The sequence below is a fragment of the Aphelocoma coerulescens genome, chromosome 9, assembly GCF_041296385.1.
Source record: "Aphelocoma coerulescens isolate FSJ_1873_10779 chromosome 9, UR_Acoe_1.0, whole genome shotgun sequence".
Lineage (NCBI taxonomy): Eukaryota > Metazoa > Chordata > Aves > Passeriformes > Corvidae > Aphelocoma > Aphelocoma coerulescens.
In genome coordinates, this window is record NC_091023.1 from 17,818,979 (window position 1) to 17,838,983 (window position 20,005).

Sequence of the window (20,005 nt, forward strand, 5' to 3'; positions counted from 1 at the left end):
TCTACTCTTCAACTCTCCTTAATCACTAGTGAGGATGGTAAACATTTCAGCACAAGGATTTTAGGGGGAGGGATTTCCTTGTCTTGGGTTACCCACTGTTCCCAGTTCAAGGCTGCCCTTACAGCATGGACTTAAATGCAGATCTCACACATGATGACAAATGGCTCCTTAACAATATGTTAAAGGAAGTGTGTGTAACACCAATTCAATTAGCATATTACCTGTCTTTTTTAAACATGAAATTTCATTTTAGTTCTGAAGAAAATCAGATCTCCTGTTCACAGTGCATTTTTCTCACCTGAAGGCATTTAGCAAATGAATGAATTAAGCTTTGAAAAGTGCCAGAGGCAAAACTTTTAATCAAAGGGAAGTGAATAGCATTTAGTGCATTTTGGCTCATACTCCAACATTACAATTGCTTGGATGAGCATCTTTTTCTAGGTTCCCAAGCTGTGTCTCAGTAAGCACTTGGTCAGAGCAGTGTCTGAAGTAAGATGAAGTTATTCAAATGGAAGATATGAGTGTGACATAATAATGACAATAAATGTTCAAGAGGAAGATTGATATGACACTATTTTAATTCTGAGTGTTACAGAACTCAAACTCATGGTGTGTCAGGTGAAAACTCAGCCAGTCTCATGTCCTGTTTCTGACAGCACGATTGCAGATACCTTAGAAAAGTTCGTAAGAACAGTACAAACGCCAAACACTGTATTGTTATTTAACAACCCTAAAGTAATTTTCCTGCTGAAGATATATCCAACTGCTTTTTGAACAGAAAGAGATGTTTAGTACAAGTCCCATGATGAGGCTCAGATTATCAACACAGCATGTGCAGTGCAACCCCCTCTGGCTCTTCTGACCCATCTCCCTTTTTGTTGCATTTGACACCTGCCAGATCTTCCACTGGAGAGACAGCAAAAATTTCCTGTTCTTTCACCTCCTGTTTGTCCAAGAGTTTCTAGACTTCCCCAAAAGTACAGAAATAGTTTCCCCAAATGCATATAGTGGTGCAACAGATAATTTCTGTTTTTTGAAAATGCAATGCCATAGATGTCAGGTTCTGCCACTACACAGCATTGATTCACTGGGTCGTACAATGAAGCATCCACACGGACAGTTTAGCCTGGGTCTTTGAAACAAAACAGTTTCCCAAACAACTTATTTGAACAGAAGTGAAAAAATCAACTGATGCTTTTAATCTCTGGATGGATGCAGAATCTACAAACTTTTACACAAGGCTGTCTTTGTCTCCAGTGCCTGCTTTCTCCTTTTGCCAGGGTAACGAGCTTCCCTGGAGTTTGGCATATAGCCTGCTTATGGCTGTGGCACTAATATTTCTACCCAGGAGAGCCCCACCATGAAAGAGAAAGAAAAGCACAAGAAAAAAATTAGCAGAGGATCTGGGTGGCAGACAACTTGCCAGTGCTTTCCTGAACTGTAACTTAGCAGAGCTGAGCACTATATAATGCTAGGCAGCTCTTTCATATCCATCAAAATTAACTATTTTAGGCTTTCTGGATTCACACACTCCTGCTATCCTGCAAATATGAAACAAAGCAGCACTTCTGCAGTTCTGTGATATGAACTCACTTTTACCCTAAGGAATCACTGTGGTTTAAAAAGTAATACACCTAGTTGCACATCTTTCCCTGGAATAGAAACCTGCAACCTGATTTCAAAACATTCTAAACCATATTAACATGGATGACAGTTCTACCTTAACTCAGAGACCCGAGGCACTAGTTATAAAATAAAGAAAAAGATGGGGTGGAGGGTTAATCACAGCAATTAAAAGGAGTTACACCACTGCAGCCATCAGCAGCAGGGTGTGTACCTTTGAGCCTGGCAGCTCTTCGATGGCGTAAGGCAGACACCTGCCATGAGGCTGGAACCTGTGGGCAGCCAAGTGATGACAGATGATGATCAGGAAGGAAAACAGCACTTGAAAGGGCCAGAAAGCAATGGGAAGAGCTGTGGCCAGGGGACTAGGGAATCAGCTGAGCCCACCAGAGGTAAGTCTGCTGTCATCCCTCACCAGTGCCCTGAGATCACTTCAACTCTTTCCCTACAACCTGCAAATTTCTCCACTGCCAGAGGTCAGTCTCTCCAGGAGCTGGAGGTATGCAGCTGAAGAATTACTGAAAAATCTCTAGGAGGTGAAACAGCATTGTTTTCCACACTGGAAGCCCTCCCAAGCTTCCCAAAGGAGTGGAGGAAGAGCAAAGTTAATTTTATCAGATTACCTGAGTTTGTTTGCCTTCCTCCATCATTCCTCTTCAAATCTTTATGAAATATATAGGTGTAAAGCTGGTGCTATAAATTTCCAGACCCATGTCACTAGCCCAGTTTGGCTGCTTGACCCACATGGACTAATCCATAAAGGAGGCTGCACACACCACACTGGCGCCCCTGCTCAGGAACAGCAAAACTGTTGTGCAAGACTGTCTGGAAACTCAGTCTCCAAAAGGGAAAGCTGGGGGTCTCCTGCTCTTCAGCCAAATTTTCAGCAGACTCTTCAAAAACAAATGTGCTTCTTTGTACCACCTGGTAGGGGCTGGTGGCTGGAGTCTTGGAGTGGCAGCACATTATGAGTTCTTTCCACCTCATGCCACTCCTGAGACCTGCCTGGTCACAGGGAAGCCATCTATCAATGGGACTGAGCACAGCCCCAATGGATTCACTGTTCCAGCCCTTGAGCACAACCAGCTTCACACAGATCTTAAGATTAAGACTCTTCAGGAAGTGGCAAGATGACATGTGGAGTGGGCAAAGACAGGAGAGGCACCACCTGTTGAAGGGTGTTGGAGGTTAGGATTTTTTTCTTTTTTTTATTTTTCCCAGGGAATTTTTCTCCTATTTCTTGCCTAGTTAGAGATGAAGTCATCACTTGTAAGGGTTTGATAAAAGCCACAAATGGCACTACAAAGTCTCTCCAAAGTCAAGCACAGAGGACCAACATCCTGTGACAGCCAGGGCAAGAATGATTTGTTTGTAAAATTCACAGACAACAGACATCAGATCAGAGGTAACCTGCAGTTGTACCAAATATTGATAGGATTTAAATGGAAGGTTTATTTGAACGAACAAACAAAACAAAACAAAAAAACAAAAAAAAAAAAAAAAAAAAAAAAAAAAAAAAAAAAAACCCAAAAACCAAACAAATAACCCTCCCAAAAACCAAAAAACAAAACCAAAACAAACGAGGGTGGAGGAGAAGCACAGATAAAGCTGGAAAGGAGGCTGAGCAGGAGTGTGTAGGCCCTGGAACATTCTTTGATATGCTGTATGAAATAACAGGCTGGATTATTTATTACAGCTATTGCTTTGTGAAAGCCCTTGCTGCCCTAATTTCCCTTCTAGCCCTGCAAGCCTGCCAGTGCTGGGTTGTGCTGGAGCAGACCACTGCCAGCACTACAAGACATGCTAGGATCTGGTCAGGTCTCACTTCTCTGTAGTAACATTCTCCTCCATTTTAAATTCAGGAAGTTCAGATGCACCACCATGATTTAATTATAAATACTTTATATTCCAACATAAAAGTGCTTTTGGTCCTCAATACAAATTTGATGCTAAGTTTACAGTAGAGTTTACGGGCAGCTCTACTCAACTCCAACATTTGAATCCTTTTCAAAAGTGATTTGCATACAAGAATTCTCCAGCACTTCACCTTAACAAAGTTGCAGCTGAACTTGGCTGTCACCTCCAGCTGTGTGCTCAAACAGTCTCTTCTCAAATTGAATCAGTGCCAATGAGCAGCACTGTAACAGTTATTTTAGAATTCCTGCATCACATTGTCATTTATGTCTTTTCTTACACTAGGTCACCTCTAGTGTGCCCTCCATAGTTACTGTGCTCTTCTTTCCATAATCTGGAGCCTTAAAGAACAAGTAAATGAGATTTTACAAGCTTCCTCCTGAAAACACACTGGTGACTGTTTTCAGCTCAGCATGGATTCCTCTACTAATACTTGTACAGAAAAAAAAAGGAGAGAGAAGCTTGATGTCATCAAATCAAGTTGAATTCTGAAATAGAGTTTATATGGATAAAGGGAAGGTGGGAGCAGGAACTGAAAGAGGGCGAGGGAGATCTGAAAGAAATTGAATGGAGACCAGGAAGTGTGGTATGGGTTGTAATGAAAAAAGTAAAGGGCACAGAGAAAATGGAGCATATGTGAGTGTTCAGGTAGCCCCTAGAGGCTGCATTCCAAAGCCTCTACATTCCTCTGTCATGGAGCTGGCAGTGAAACTCACAGGCAAAGTGACTCTCTCATTTCACATTCAACGCCTCATCCAAGCAGAACTGATAATGAGTGTGATTCTACATCATTAAAAATAAAACAAACATTAAAAAACTAACTAACAACTTGACAATATAACTGTAATCAGGCTGCAAAGTCACACATTCACATTGATAGTAAACACCAAATTTAAGTTTCTTTCTTCAACTTTAGAATGACTTTTTACCAAGTATATGGGAGATACTTAACATCAAATTCACATGTGAAGGCACACACATTCTAACGTGTTTCCTGGGATTTGGGTGTTGGTTTGGTTGTTTGTTTTTTTTTTCCAACTTGTTGACAAATTAAAGTAGCTAAATTCAGGACAATAAAACCAAAACAGAGCTTTAAAACTGTGCTTTCCAAAGTCAAATTACTTGAGGTCATCAGGCCATTCACAGAAATGGCACCTACTCAGCTCTTGCTGAGATACTCTGTTGAATTTTCCTGAGGTTTGCTCAGGACTGTGCACGAGGATGATTCTGCTTGGCTAGGACAAGGGGACACAGCATGGCTTCAGCTGGGAACCACAGCATCCGGCTTCAACTGCTCTCAGAGAGGAGAATATGGTCCAGATCCCTCCGAGAATATCTGTGACTTTTACAAAGACCAGACCAAAAAAAATATTGTTAGTCCGGATCTTGGCTTGCATCCACTTTCTGAAGAGCTCTGGGATAGACTAATATCAATAGCCAGAAGGAGGTTTATACACTTGAGAGGAAATTCATGGAGATAAAGGTAGCTGTCTCATGCTGGCCTGTGACTGCTGCAGCCTAGCGTGGGATGGCACAAACCCTGTAGGGGTGGGGCTGCAGTGTGCCCCCCAGAACGGGCTCAGTGCTGATCTTGCTCACCCCCTCGGGGAGCCGGAAGGTGAACGCCCGCAGGAGGCTGGCAAAGAAAATGAAGAGCTCGGTCCTTGCTAAGTGCTCCCCCAAACACACCCGGTGCCCTGCAGAGGGAAGAGGGGAAGGACAGTGAGTATTTAGGAATTTTCCAGTTTCATAATCACTTAGTTCATGCCTGTTATAAGCAGAGGTGCCTTTTGCTTTGTTTTGTTCAAGGACAGGATCATGAAAGCCACAGAAATAAAACTATGTGAATTCCTTCTCAAAAACATCCCATCCGATGTCCTAGGTTAGGAGACACAAAATGAAGATTTCAGTGAAAATCCATGAGGTGACAACGTAATTTCTTTCTTGTCCTAACAGAAGATTATTTTGCTTTCACAGAAGATGTTGAACTTCAGGACCACACACAAAAAATCTGCCAGGTGTTTGCACATACTTTAGTGAGTTAGCATCAGCAGAGTAAAATAACTTAGTAATGGCATTTGCAGTTGAACAAAGGCTTGGTCACTTTATGGGCAAAGCATGAGGCCTACTGTTAATTTCCCAGGATTCCCATTCCTTGGCTCCAATGGTATGAGCAGAAAAGGTGAGTATTACATTCACATTTCCAAATAGTAGACAAATACAAGGAAAGAAGAAGCCACTTGAATTAGAAAACCACTTCTGTATGGACATTTAAGTGACTATCAACAAACTAAAAACCATCAGCAGGAACTTTACTGCCACCTATGATTACTAACTCTCTGTGTATTGTTACCTTGTTTCCTTCTTTTGCAGCTGGATTTTCAGTTCTGTAAGCAAGAACTGAATCCTTTATCAATGCCTTCTGCTTTCCTTTCAGCTTGTTTCTTTAAAAGGGACTGTGATTAACTCCAGAACACACAGGACAAATTACTTCTTGGGAAAATACTATGTGTAAAGAATATTACAGAAAAACCTGTGTAGGACTGCAGCATGCAGCCAGCCCAAGAGGTTCGGGGGTTTGAGTGGGATTCCCACCACAGTGTCCTAAGAACAGATTGGGGTCTGACAGCACAGAAGCTTCTCCTTTGGCAGAAACAAGCCAGGAATGTTCTTTAAGAACAGAAAACAGCAGAGATAGAAGATGTTATCTGAAGAAATACCCTAATCTCATACTTCTGTATTCATCTTCTCATCTGTCAGGTCAGTTCAAACAGTCAGTGCATTTACCTGCTGAGAATGGTAAGAAAGCTTCTCGAGGTATGAAATTTCCTTCTTTATCCAGAAAATGGCCAGGGTTGAACTGTCGAGGTGTCTCCCATTGTTCAGGGTCATACAGAACAGATGCTATATTTGGTATAACAATGGTGCCCTGCAAAGAAGAAGCTGTTGATTCAGTTCCAACTACTAGTGCCTGTCACCCATCAGCTTATGCCTGATGGATAAAACTGTTGCTTGTTGGTATTTGGCCAAGTGCCAAGCTGGGCAGGGATGTCTTAACCAGTGCTTTGGCAAACCAGTTTCTCCTCTCAGTCCATCCCCTGCCAAACAGGGCTTGTTGTGCTCATGGGCAAGAGCTTGAGCCTTCCCTGGCAGAGGCCTTATCAGCTGTGTGAGCACCTACATGCTAAGTAAAAGACTTCTTTCATTCCTGGAGCCACAAATAGTAACTCTTCCTCAGCCACCACATTCCTGAGTTTAATGGAGAGTAGTTTATAGATGGAAAACAGGTTACAAAACGGAAGTGTCTCTCTGCTGAAGAAAGAACAGAAGCTGAAAATGTGTCTGTACCTTTTTGACAGGGAATCCCAGCAGTGTTGTGTTCCTCACACACAATCTGGGGACGCCAACAAAGACAATGTTGCTGAAGCGCTGGATCTCATGAACCACAGCATTTGTGTAGGGCAGTTTTCTCCGATCCTCGTAGCAAATTAACTGGGAAGGACCCAGAACAGCATCCAGCTCCTTCTGCACTTTCTCTGTGGAGAAATATTCACCACTTCAGAGGAGAAAAATGCGCAAAATACTTTAACAAATCCCTTTTCTTAGAGCAACAGAAAAATGTATTATTCCAGCATAGTACATTAGGTTTATACCCTGTGATTTAATATTATTTAATGCCTGAGTTTAGTATAGGACAATAAAAATATAAAGGAAAACCCCACTACTCTCACCTTGGATGTCTGGATTCACCACCATATAGAGCAGTCCCCAGTACAGTGTAGTGCTTGAGGTCTCTGATCCACCAAGAAAAAGATCGTTTATGACATACACCAAATTCTCTTCATCATACTTGGGCTTGGCCCCCTCTTTAGACTGTAGATGGTGATAAAAAGTTGAAGTTAAAGCATAAAAATTATGCCATCCTGTATGCCCTCTGTGTGAGTCCGGTGAAACTTCCACAGCTGACATGTGCACAAAGAATAGTCAAAATCACAGGTTTTGATGAGTACTAAGAGTTCAGCAGCTTCCCAAATAGGCACAGTAAGTCTGCATTGCTGTCTTTCATGAGATGGATTATTCTTTCATTTAAAAAAGGCAATTCTATGCCTGATGACTCAATCACAAAAGCTTCGAAGCACACTACAACTTTGCAGTTAGTCTAGAGTTTACTTACAAGCAAGTGCCCTACACTATGTCACTCCTTGGCCTTGGTATCTAATGGTGCTAGCAAATACAAAAGGAAAACGTATCTGAATAAAAGGATTTCAACAGAACATTTTGAGAGTAATTTCTTTTCTCAGTTCAGGATAAATGTGAACTGATGGGAGAGATGTGTACCCAAGTATTTCCTTCTGAATAATAAGGGAACAACTAGGGAAAATACATTAGGCAAAAAAAATTTCAAACAGATGGCAATAAATTGCACCCCTGACACCAGAGAAAGCTGCATCTTTGCCCTCTAAAATGCTTATTTTAGTAAATCTTGTCCTACTCACTCAGATATTAAGTGTAAGATGATGTATCAGCTCCTTTCAGAGCCCATGAGCCAACACTGTGAGGACACAGCAGCCTGACTAGCTGAAAGTTTATGACCAGAGGTAGAAGCTACGTAAACTTCATCCACCCTAGGAAAGAGATGCTTCTTTTACCTCCTGAAAAGTTTGAAGCAGAAACCCTAGTGGTCTCAGCAGAGCCTCCCTGGCTCAGAGTCAGTTCCTACTATGGAAAAAATTGCCTGGGCAAGGAAGAGGATTAGTGCTGATTATGGCATTGTTTGTGAAATTGTTTTCTAGGCTGTCCAATTTGAATATAGACACCAAGCCAGCCATGCCCTAAAGAGTGGGGAAATTAGAGGTAACATGGAGGTAATGATTCCCTGCCAAGGAAGGAACCAGACAGTTATGTGGCACAAGGACAGCCACTGTTGGAGCAACACTGGATCCTGAAGAAGCATGCCTGCTATTTCAGGGCAGTGACTTGTGCATGTGTATTTAATCCCACTGTAAACACGGGCCTTGCTGTAGAAGATGAGGTGGTCTACCAAAATTATGTAACCTACAGGAATAAACTGTCATATTTATTACAGGATTGAAGTATACTCATGGATATTTATGGAAAGCAGGTGAGAACTCATGGGTTCACCCCCTATCATACTTCATGGCAATTCATTCATGTAACCAAAATACAAAACTGGATGCCTTTCTGAGAGACCTGGGTTATTAAGTCCCAAGATATTGTATTCATGTTAAGAAGCTTATGAAATACAAGAAACTATGGTGCAAGGGTCACACTGGGTGGTTTAGTGGTCTGCTTGGCCTTATACTTCATAGCAGTGTGATCAGCCAGAACAAACACTTACTTTCTCAATCTCAGCCAGGTAAAAGTCAATGAAATCCTGTGGTTCAGCTGGTATCCCTCTCTCTACATGTCTTCTGATCTCCTTCCTTGCAAAAGAACTCAGGACATCATAGCAAGCCAACACCTTCTTATGAGGCCCGGGGAGGCGACACAGCAGCCAGGGCAGGATTTCGTACATCTGCAGGAGTGATATACAAGGGGTACCCTGAGTTCTCTGTCACTGACAAAGCTGCTTTTAGACACACCAAAAGGCTGAATTGTCCTGCCCAGAAATGCTGATAGTGGAATAAACAAATTAGCATTGCTTTGAGCAGATTTTTGCCATCATGTGGGAAAGCTTTAATAGTAATTTGACATGATTCCAGGAGTCAAGGCAGTTCTGACAACACTCTGCTCATGCCTCTAAGTTTGCTTGACTAATGAAGATCACTATTTGACCTCACTCCTGCACAGTTGGAGACCCCAGCTCCCACACACTCAAAATGCATGGACATCCTTTCTGGATACCATGGGGCTACTAAAATTAACAGGTCTACAGCCTCTAGTAACTGGAATTTTTGGAGCTCACAAAAGAAATTATGGTCTGGGTATCACTCTAGGATAAGGCTAATTTAATTTTCATAATCAGAGTCCTCATGACTGCTAAGGAGCAATAATTGTTCTGATGGTTAAAAGTATTACATTCTCAGACTGCTGAGTGTATTTACACACACATTTGTCAGCTCAAAATACTGTTCTCTATCTTGGATAGTTCTGTCTGTGTAGCATCTGCCAGTCCACCCTGCCCAGCAAAGAGCAGTTCTATCTCCTCTCCTTGTTCTTTCAGCCCTAACAAGCAAAGTCTCTCTAATTTTAAGTTTGTAGGTCACTCCATTACCACTTCTCCACCTTTGTTTCCCTTCAGAATCACAGCAAAAGATGTCTAAGACCCTAGAATGTGTCTTACAGATTATTAGACTTCAGAACCTACTGCAACACTTCATTGGATCTAAAAGGAAAATAGTGCTGGAAATACCCTAAGATTCTGTTTGCTTTTTTCATCCTGTTACCTGTTAGTTTACACCAATCCCTTTTCTCTTAACCTTTGCCCTGAAATGTTCTAAACTCATAGGAAGTGAGCTTAGAACCATTAATCCTATTAATTAATCTAATTAATTCCTATAATGTTTCATAATTTCATTTTGTACTACTGCAATTTGTTCCATTCTCATAACTCCAATCCACAGTGCTTACAAGCTCTTGCAGTAGGATATCCTGAACCTCCTCTGTACATTAAGGTCTCCTGGTTTTGATCATCCACAAATTTAAACTACTTTTGTATTTTTAACTATGGAAAAGTTGTATAGTGTTAGTTTCATGACAGATTTGTTGAATAGCTTTACTGCCACATCAGCATTTTAGTTTGCCTTCTCCTGTAAAACTCAAATGCCAATTAAATTTGCTGTGCCGTCCACATTCCCCATTACACACAGCTTGTCCCTTTTTAAGGGTCTAAACCACAAAGTCTAATTCATGAGGAATACTTCAAGTGCACTTCAAGATGCTTCAAGTGCAAAGTTGATCTTTATGGTGTTTTGTGGGAAGAAGCTACTAAAAAATCTCTGACAGAACTTGAATTGTGAGACTGTCAGAGAATGTATATATTGTTTTTGCAATGTGTGAATGGTGAGCTATAATGAAGTAAGGGAAAGATTCATAGTGAATATTTTATCATTTGTGAGGTAGGGAAAAAAGAAAATTTCCAGCATATGATTCACAGAGTGATAAAAAGCAGAAGAGTGAACTCAATGATACCCATTTTTGGAGGAGAGAAGTAAATAGAAATGGGAGGAGCGGCACTGCAGAATTCAAATGTATTACCAACTCCAGTCTCAAACTAAATTTAGAGGTTTCTGTTAATAGTCTCAGAAATACCAAAAGATTTAAAGCCCCTAAGCTTGCAAAAAAACCCAAGAGAGTTCTTAAAAATGGTTTCAAAACCAAGGAGGCAGTAGTAAGGTCCCTCCCCAAGGACACTTCTTAGCTCCCAGCCTGCATTTGCCTGTTGCTCTGACTTTATTGAAGACCCATTTTTGTATCTGCTCTTTCACTTTCTACCTATTTCAGAAAAAAAACAGAATATGATTTACTCACCTGATGAACAAAGCTGCCTGCAAACCTGAATATTTTCTCTGTAGCACGGATCAGTTCATGGAAGGTTTTGTCCTCATCAGAGAAGTGATATCCAAAAACCACAGCACAAATTACATTTGAAATAGAATGGAAAAGAGGGAAAGAAGGATCCACAGGTCTTCCTGCAAACACAGTAACTGGAATTCACTCTCAGTGGTTTTTTCATGTGCTCCTTAAACAGATAAGACTAAATGATAGAAAAGATGACATAAAATGTTCTCTTTATCCAGCTGGGGCATGAATGGGAACAGAGATGTGGCACTAATATGAATTATGAAATTAAAATGTAGTCGTAGAACAGAGGACACTGTTAAACTGTGTCCTCATAGCTCTAAAACAATCTCACAGCCCTTGCTGTGCAATAATGTTGTACAGCTAAGATCTGTTCTAGATCTGATCACATCAAATCTGCTGTCCTCAACTGTGAGGAGGAAGACAAGTGAGATTGTGAGAAGGAAGTAATGCCACTGGAGATGAACTAAGGGAAGTCAGTGACAGACATGTTCAAAAATGTAAAATACTAATTACAAGGAAAGCCTGAAGGAATGTGGGATGGTTTAAGAAGAATAGATGGACAGGAACTGCAAAGTAAATAGAATGAAACTATAATGGTCTCAGCTGTGAGCAGTAGATCATATCTCTGTCTGATGATTTTTTCTAAAGTTATGAGACAGATACCCATAAAAAGTGATTTGGATAGAAATGATCCTGTCTTATTGGATCTTAACCTGGATTATCAGGTTAACCTGATAATCCACTGAAGTTCCCTCCCACTTCCTACTTTCTTTGTTTCTCTTGCCAATAGTTACTTAGTCAGAGACACTGAAATATCCAGGACACCCAATGTCATTGAAATTTAAGGGAATTACTAAACTCTGCAATACTCTTAGTTCCCATGGCAGGCAGCCTGAGAATGGTTTGGCTGTGCAGTGCAGCAGCATCATGTCATTGTACAATATATCACAGACCAATTATGAGCCCGTGGAGGTGGAATTTCAGAAGTTCCCAGCTTCACTAGATGTATGAAGAGCCATATAAGAAAGAAATACTTGTGATTCTATGCTCTATCTGCTCTTGTGCTTTGGTAAGTTTGTATACACCACCACAGATCTACCCTGACTCTGGAAAGGGTAGGTAAGTTTGCATACTGAAGATATGGATCCATATCCAGACTGAAAAGTGCCTGATTTCTTCACAGGTAAGATACCTTTTAGGTTCACAAAAAGTTCCACCAAGTGAGAGGCCTCCTCTTGCACTCGATGCTCCAGGCCTTTTTTCCCCATTCCCAAATTGCGTAGAGTCATTATTCCAAAGCGTCTCTGCTGCTTCCAGGAGCGACCACTTGCCAGGATAATACCTGAGGGTGTTCCTTGGCATGTTACTATTTGCCATAGACATGAACAATTCATTTAAGTATATATTATAAAATACATGGAGTAAATCAGGGAATACACTGTGATACAAGTATCTTTAGGTGAAATTATTGGTCACCAAAAATCATAGCCAAACATACCCAAACTATAACTAGACCACATATTCTTAATATTGAATGTAGTTAATCATTGAATAGAGCAGTCTAAGGATTTTCTGACTGCTCTATTTCTTCATGTCTTAAAAAACCCCGAAAAACCTTGAGATGCCTTTTTAGGAGATCTGCTTTCACCATACTCAAGTGAACATACTCAGGACAGGAATAACTGGATGAATTTCCACAGAGTAGAGTACAGGGCAGGGTATGTTTGTGGAGATATAGATCAATTTATGTGATGGTTATAGGTTGAGGTGATGAAGGTGAAAGATAAGTGACATTTGGGCTCTGTTTCTATCCTGGAAGAGACAACACTCCATTAATTGTTAGATAGCATTCCTGGTCACCTGAAGAGCCCTGAACTGCTGCTGTGAAGGTGAGGTTTCACCCAGCTTTAAACAATCTGTATCTGCTTTGGTCTAGCAAATGCAGGGGCAGGGGAAAAAAAGACTGCAAACTGGTTGAATACTCTAAGAAGAAGTGGGTTTTCCTGTGTTGGAGGCACTCTCACAATCAAATGTTTGGGAGTGTCTGCAAGTAAGGCAGTGTGAATACTGAAGGAGGGTTTTATAGGTCTCTTGCTCATGATGGAAAGTGTTTGGCAACCATAACGTATACGGTTGTTGGAACCCTGGATTCGGAGAGTTTCAGCCTTTCAGTACTGAGAGACAGTGATCCTCAGAAACACACTGTATTCTATCCAAAACCCTGGGAAAAGTTTCCTAAATTGTGTGATAACACTGAGGTTGTTGCTGTGTAATTAAAAGTTATGTCACTGGGTGAAATATGTAGAAATGTAGAAAATTAGGTTTAGAACATATAGGTTATAATAGGTTACAACATGGAGGATTTTGGGTGTGGATTTTTGTCGTCTTCTTTCTCCTTCTTCTTCACAAACCTGAATGTTCTGTCATTGGGTTAAAAGTTCCACACTGCAGAACTTGAAAAGTTAGTAATTGGGTTGTAACTAAAAACATATCTTATAGTTGGTTAGTTTAGACTTTAAAAAGCTTGGAAAAGTAAAACTCATGGCCATTTTCCACCCTGCCAACTAGAAAGCACACCCTGTGCAGCTGTATTACTAATAAGATATAATAAACAACTAAGTCTGAACAAGAATACTCGATCTCCTGCGTCTCAATTCAAACTCTGAGTAAAAAGAACTCGAGATGTAAGAAGAAAAAGTAATATACAGTTACCAAACTAGCATTGCATTCATGTGATGTACAGCAAAATCATGTGTACCAAAATGGATTAGTCTGTGATGAGGGCAAGATTGCTGAGTTCTGAGCTGGGTTACATACATATATACATCTTGAATACAGAAAAAAAGTCACTTAGAAACAACCTGTAGTGTTTCCCAGGCTGGGAAAAGCTCAGAACAAAAGGCACCATAGCAAACAGTAAAATATTCTCAAGAGCTAGTGGAGGACTTGAACAGTATCTGATGGAAGATCATTCTGAATGGGAGGGCAGAGTAGTTTTCAAGTCAACATTTTTGTGCACTACTAATGGCAGGAGAATCTCACCTTTTCCTTTGGCCAATGCTCTGAAGAAAGGTGACACCAGCCTCCCAGAAACATCTTCAGGGTGTGTGGTCATACCATCCTTCACTGCTTCAAATCCGTTCAGGATAACCACTGGGACCCACCCAAACCACAGAGTGTACATGTTACCATGAGTTTTTGCCAGCTGTAAGTGGAAAAGGTGCCAGAAAAAGAACAGATGAATCCCCACATATCCATCTCAAACAGATGCTGCACCTGTTATTCACCAGCCCAGTGGACAGTTTTGTGCTGAAAACATCATCCCCATGAATATAATTGTAGCTAGAAGCAGGAAGAAGCTGTTGTTTTGCTGAGAACAAGGCTTTCAGCAGCCAATTTTATTTACACCAGGGGGAAATCATATTCTTTTCAAAGCACATTCTGCAGTAACTCCGCAGCAAAAGAAAGACAACTTTGTACTTTCATGTTGCATCACATCCAACTCCAACATTTATTTGTAGGTTGTTAATTGAACAGCCACACTCTGCACCACTCTGGGGCTCTGTGCCTCCAGCAAATCCTTCCTTTGCAAAACAAAATAAGCTGACAAAACCTGCACCATCTGTCTGCTCCAGGAGAGGACATGGACACAGAAATTAGTCAACAGCCATGAAGTGGCAGAGGGCTGCATTTGAGTGCAGGGTTTCCTCACAGTACTGAGGAGAGCACTTACCATTGGACACAGCAGAGGTATCCAAGCAGGGGTGGGCATATGGCAGAGGAATTCCAATCATGCATGAAAAAAGCTTTGTACAAGTACAGACTCTGCTCCAGCACACACACAATGATACAAAAGAGAAGGCAGAGAGTGTCTAAAGTGCCACAAAAATTACATCCAACTGATCACACCAGACACTTGCTTCTCCTCATATTTCTTTATATTCTGGCTTTCCTCTCCCTGCTAGAGCATCACAGCCTGAGTCTGCTCTGCACTCATTGGCCCGTGAAAGCTCTCAGGCATCCACCTGAACTAGAGGTCACCTGCAAACCATTAGAGGAATTACTGCAGCTGTCACTAAAAACAAGTGGCCAACAGTTTTCAGGAGCTGTAGGAAGATGGGGAGTGAATGCCCTTCCTGTACTACAATCATATATGCACCCTATTACCCACTTTGTGATCAAATTAGGCAATGCCAGTGAGAATTTTAAAAGGTATCACGTAGGGATAGCAGATACAGCTATCATTATAGTGGATACAGCATCACACTTAGCAGTGCAGAAGCATCTTTTAGATTATTGGTATTCTCCAACTTAAATAAAAAATCATAAACCCTGTCCCCAAGTTTACTTGATTCATTAAGTTTCTCATGAAGGTGACCTATTCCTCATAAGAAGGTGACCCAAATGTAGGAATCAAACTGATCTTTATATGTCAGCACCTTGTCTGTAACTTTCACAGACTTAAAACCTTCAGTTAATCACACTTTTTTCATTCATGGCTAAAAACAACCAATTAAGAGCACCTTAAAAGAAATACCTCCATCAGAAGATCCCGATGAAACTGAAAGTTCAAGTGCACCAAGTTTCCAAGCAATGGGAGAGGAGTTGGTCCAGGAGGGAATTGCTTGCAAGCTTTTCGCAACCTGAAAAACTCAACAATCAATAAAAAAATGATCAGGACTATAAAACTTTGAGTTATTGTTAGCATTTCTGAGCTGACTTATCAGCTGATTTATAGCTGTCTCTATCAAAAAGGAGGTACTGGAGCTGGGAAAAAGTAATCTTGCTTCTTGTTCCACCAGTTTTTTCTGCAGACAGAGTTCTACAAAGTCTCAGTTCCTTTCCCTCCCTCTGTCCCTCCCTCTTCATCAGGGCCTGCCCTTTTCCTTTGCCATACTGAGATGTAGCAAACTGATCCCTGATCAAAAGCACATCTCTCTGCTTACTGCAAGCCTCAGTATGGAAACGTGGAATCACTTGTACTCAAGGTATTTTTCCTGAAGCTTGTATCAGGGAACTGCTGGTGTCTGTTGGGAGATCTGGATTGGAGTGACATCAGGTGAGAACCCTTGCTGACCACTGGACATGAGATGAGTGAAACTCAGTTTCATCTGCCTTGGGAACTTTTTAAACATATATAGTGATCATCTCAGAATCACCGAATTCAGATTATGAGTGTTACACATAGGTTAGACTACATAGTTACATAGAATATAGTTACAATAGCATAGAGTATATATTTACAATAGGTTAGATTGGATATATAGTATGCACTTAGAACAGGTCAGATTTTCCAGGTGTTTCAGTCACAAGCATTATTTAAATGTGGTTGTAAATTCAAACTTGCCTGCCAATACACACAGTTCATACAGGCAAAAACAAGTGTAGTTACAGACTAAAGATGCAATTGGAAGATGAGATTGCTACATGTGATTTCTGAAAAATTGGCCTTCAGTGTTCAGTCAAACTTTTTTTTCCTCCAGTAAATGGAAAAATAAGCATTTCACCAAGTGAGCACTAATGACACAGTACTTAAAAATTCACATTACAATTAAATAAATTTTTTAAATCAGAACATTTAAATTTTTATATTCAAAAATAAATTAAATATGAATTTCCAATTCTTTATGTACTTTTTTTTTAATGTAACCTAATTGAAAGCTTCGTGTACTTTGGTTTATTTTCTACTTTTTTTAGTCAGTTTCAGAATCCTGGCTATTATTACCCGTTCTCAATAAGTTTACAGGACACATCAAAAATCTGTCCTCTGATAATGAAGGGATTCACAGAGAGTTTGAACCACAGACAGGGGGAAAGTACTGTGTGCCAGTTACCAGAGGATGCAATCTTGCATAGCAAAGAGAAGGTGTCTTCACAAAAAATGAGTATGAGTCTGAACAAGAAACTGCTGTGCCCTCCCGTGCTGACATAAATGTGGTATTTTGCAAACTTGGCAGCATGAAGAAAGTAATGTGACTCAGTGACAGCAACCCATCTCCTTCAGCTGGCCAAGCTTTGCAGCTGTTGTGGGTACACACGTGGCTGTGTGATACAGTGAAGGCAACATGGACAAGTATCTTTTGTCAACTTATCTGTTCATATTATGGGCAACATGGTGGGAATTAGGCTGAGGTGGGCTTTGCTAAAAACAGTGCAAATCAGGCACCATTGCCCATTAAGAGGCTGAAATCAGCAAAACATAAAATCAGAACAAGTTGTTTCTTCAAACCAAAATATCAGTTTCAAATTTTGAAAAGTTTTGAAAAACAGGAAGAAAGGTAGCTCTGTGTACAGACAACTGAAGCCAGAAGAAATTACATAAATGTTATGAATAGACGAAATGCAACCATGTTCATCTCTTCTCTGTTTAGTTCAGATTCCATTGCTTAATTTTAGATGTTTCATATTGGTATTGTATTAGTATTTTGATATCAGTAAATGAATTCACTTCTTTCAGAACTTGGGTCAGGTTTAAGTGGAGTCAAATCACCACTGTCAGAAGCAGGATGAAGCCAAATGAGCCAGCCAGCAATTTATCCTGCTAGATGTTCCTGTTACCTTTTCTTTTCCAGTGTTTTTAAACTTCCCCAACTTTCTGAAACCAGGTGCATGAACAGTTACTTCCACCAGTGCCTGATGTCACTGGATGAGCTGTACTGGAAACAAAACCAGGGTTTTGTATTGACATGGACCTGTTCCTCTGTGATGCTTCCTCTTCTGGACAGACTATCAGCAATATTTGTTGGGTTTGTATTTTTGGCAGAAAACTCAGCTTTCCTAAAAGATGGTAACCCAAGAAAAGGACAGTCCAAAGAAGTGGACACAGAGGCAAAATCAGCAAGTTTTAATGAGAGTTATCAGGAAGCCAAAGCTATGATTTTTAGTGGACTTAAAAGCACAGTGTGAATAAATTCTCAGGAAGATTAGTACAATGCTTGCAAAAGTAAAGCTGTGCAGGTAATGTGTCAGTCAAACAAGCATGGTCCTGAAACATTGAGCAAGCAAAAGTTTCATTTCAGCTGTGGAACATCGATATTTCAATGCAAGGAATAAACTGTAACACATTTGGCAAGAGGGAATGTCAGATAGGAATTAGGATCTCTGAAGCACAGGAACTGTTCATACACTGGGCACAAAGAAGCAGCCAATTGCCTTGAGCGACGCTTCAAATAAATAATATTTAGAGGTGGAAATTGCACAATACTTTGCTATGCTTTTTAAATCCTCACCCACAATTGTCTTCAGAAACTTGTAAAATCCACAAGGTGGAATGAGTCTAAAACCTGGGAGTGTTGAGTCTGCAATTCAGGTGGCACAAAGAGTGAGAATAAATGATATAATCAATGTTAATATCCAAAATAAAAATGAGAAAAGCAACCGAAATGGGACTGGCACCTCTGATCCTAATTGCTGCAAGACCTTTTGTCACAGAGAGTTTGCCTAAGAGAAGGGTAACGATGTTCTCTGGGTAGATTACTGGGAACTGCATGATACCTCTGTGTAAGGAATAGCTGGATGAGTTTTTCATAATGCTGGAAGATGCAAAGCACCTGAGATCATCTCCATAATTTCTGCATAAAAATCTTGAGGATGCAAACAAAATCCCTCAGAGGGGCAGGAAAATCAACTGGAGAAAACAGTAAAAAGATGTTAGAGGATACATTTTCAAGTCTGATATAAAGAACTGGTTTCTGTTTTCGCAAAAAGAAGTTGAAATCAATATTTTGAATAGGATCCTTTTTGTAGTGCAGCAGCACTGTGTTAGTGCTGCTAATTGAGTAAGGGAGGCTGTACAGGCTTGTGGGGTAAAAATAGAAGCTCAAAGTCCACAAATATCATCTTTTCAGAAACATCTGAGAGAAGAACCAGCAAAAATATGGCAAAAAACTGTAAAATGCAATGTTGAAGTTATAAACTGGAGCAGTTTATCATCTCAATCTCTATCAGTGGTTTCCTCACAGCACGACTAATGACTGCCAAGAAAAGGAAAAGCACAATGACAGGACAGTGATGGCAGAGCATTTTTAAGTCAAGCTGAATAAACAAACTCTGTGAGAGACTCCCACGAAGTCTGACAGAAATTAAGCACCCAGAAGTGTGTGTCATAACAGTGTGTCACAAAAAATACATCTAGTTCGAAATCCAGGAGAGTTGCAAACAAGGAGCGAATGGATGAGAACATACTGAAAACTAGTACTGAACATAGGTCAGGAACTGGTCAAGGCAAAGTTAAAGTAGCTGGCTGCCCATGTTTTTCACCCCAAGGATATCCCAACAAAGCATTATTTAGTCATTGCACAGTGCTAAAATTTCACAGAATAGAGAAAACAATCTGTGTGATAAAACATAGAAGTTACTTGGGTTTTTTTAATTTGAAAATACTACAATCTTGGTTGATAAAGCAACAGCATCAAAGTTATATTACTAAAAATGATCTTTGATAACTTTAAACCATTTTAAAAAATCTAAAAATGCTGTTTACAAAGCTTGCAAATTTCATGACTGAGAGAAGAGTGAAACTCAGGAAGCCAGATCACTGACAGCAGTGGCACCCAGTGCATCTGCTGCAGTGCAGTCAGATGTAAAGCCACACAACATGAAGCAGTTTGTCCCAAGGGAATTGGGAAGACAGAGAGTTAGATGCAATCTCCTTGAGCTCTACACTGAGCAGTGCAGAAGTCTTGGCACCAAACGTGCTTCAGCTACAAGCTGGCCAAGGACTCAGGAGTGCCACGGTCAATCTTGTGGAGTGAAGAAGTAAAAGAGCGTTTGGAGAAAATTTACCTTGGCATGGCTGACCAGGAGATTGTAAGTGTGTTTTGACACATCAGGGACAAACAAACTCTGCAGCAGAACAATGGGTATCCTCCAGGATAAAGATATTGACCTCAAAATAACCTCAAATACAGAGGATGGCTCTGAG

At 40.5% G+C, this 20,005-nt stretch overlaps 1 protein-coding gene across 1 annotated transcript; it reads right to left on the bottom strand.

Moving 5' to 3' along the window:
* Nucleotides 1–3,176: 3,176 nt before the first annotated feature.
* Nucleotides 3,177–15,063, bottom strand: LOC138114820 (cytochrome P450 2J6-like). Its single transcript, XM_069024738.1, has 9 exons — nt 14,816–15,063; nt 14,125–14,287; nt 12,275–12,424; nt 11,029–11,189; nt 8,897–9,073; nt 7,269–7,410; nt 6,886–7,073; nt 6,325–6,466; nt 3,177–5,234 (listed from the first exon to the last, which is right to left on the bottom strand). Exons 1-9 carry the CDS (start codon nt 14,852–14,854, stop codon nt 5,056–5,058), a joined length of 1,341 nt encoding a protein of 446 aa, XP_068880839.1. The 5' UTR covers nt 14,855–15,063; the 3' UTR covers nt 3,177–5,055.
* Nucleotides 15,064–20,005: the final 4,942 nt, after the last annotated feature.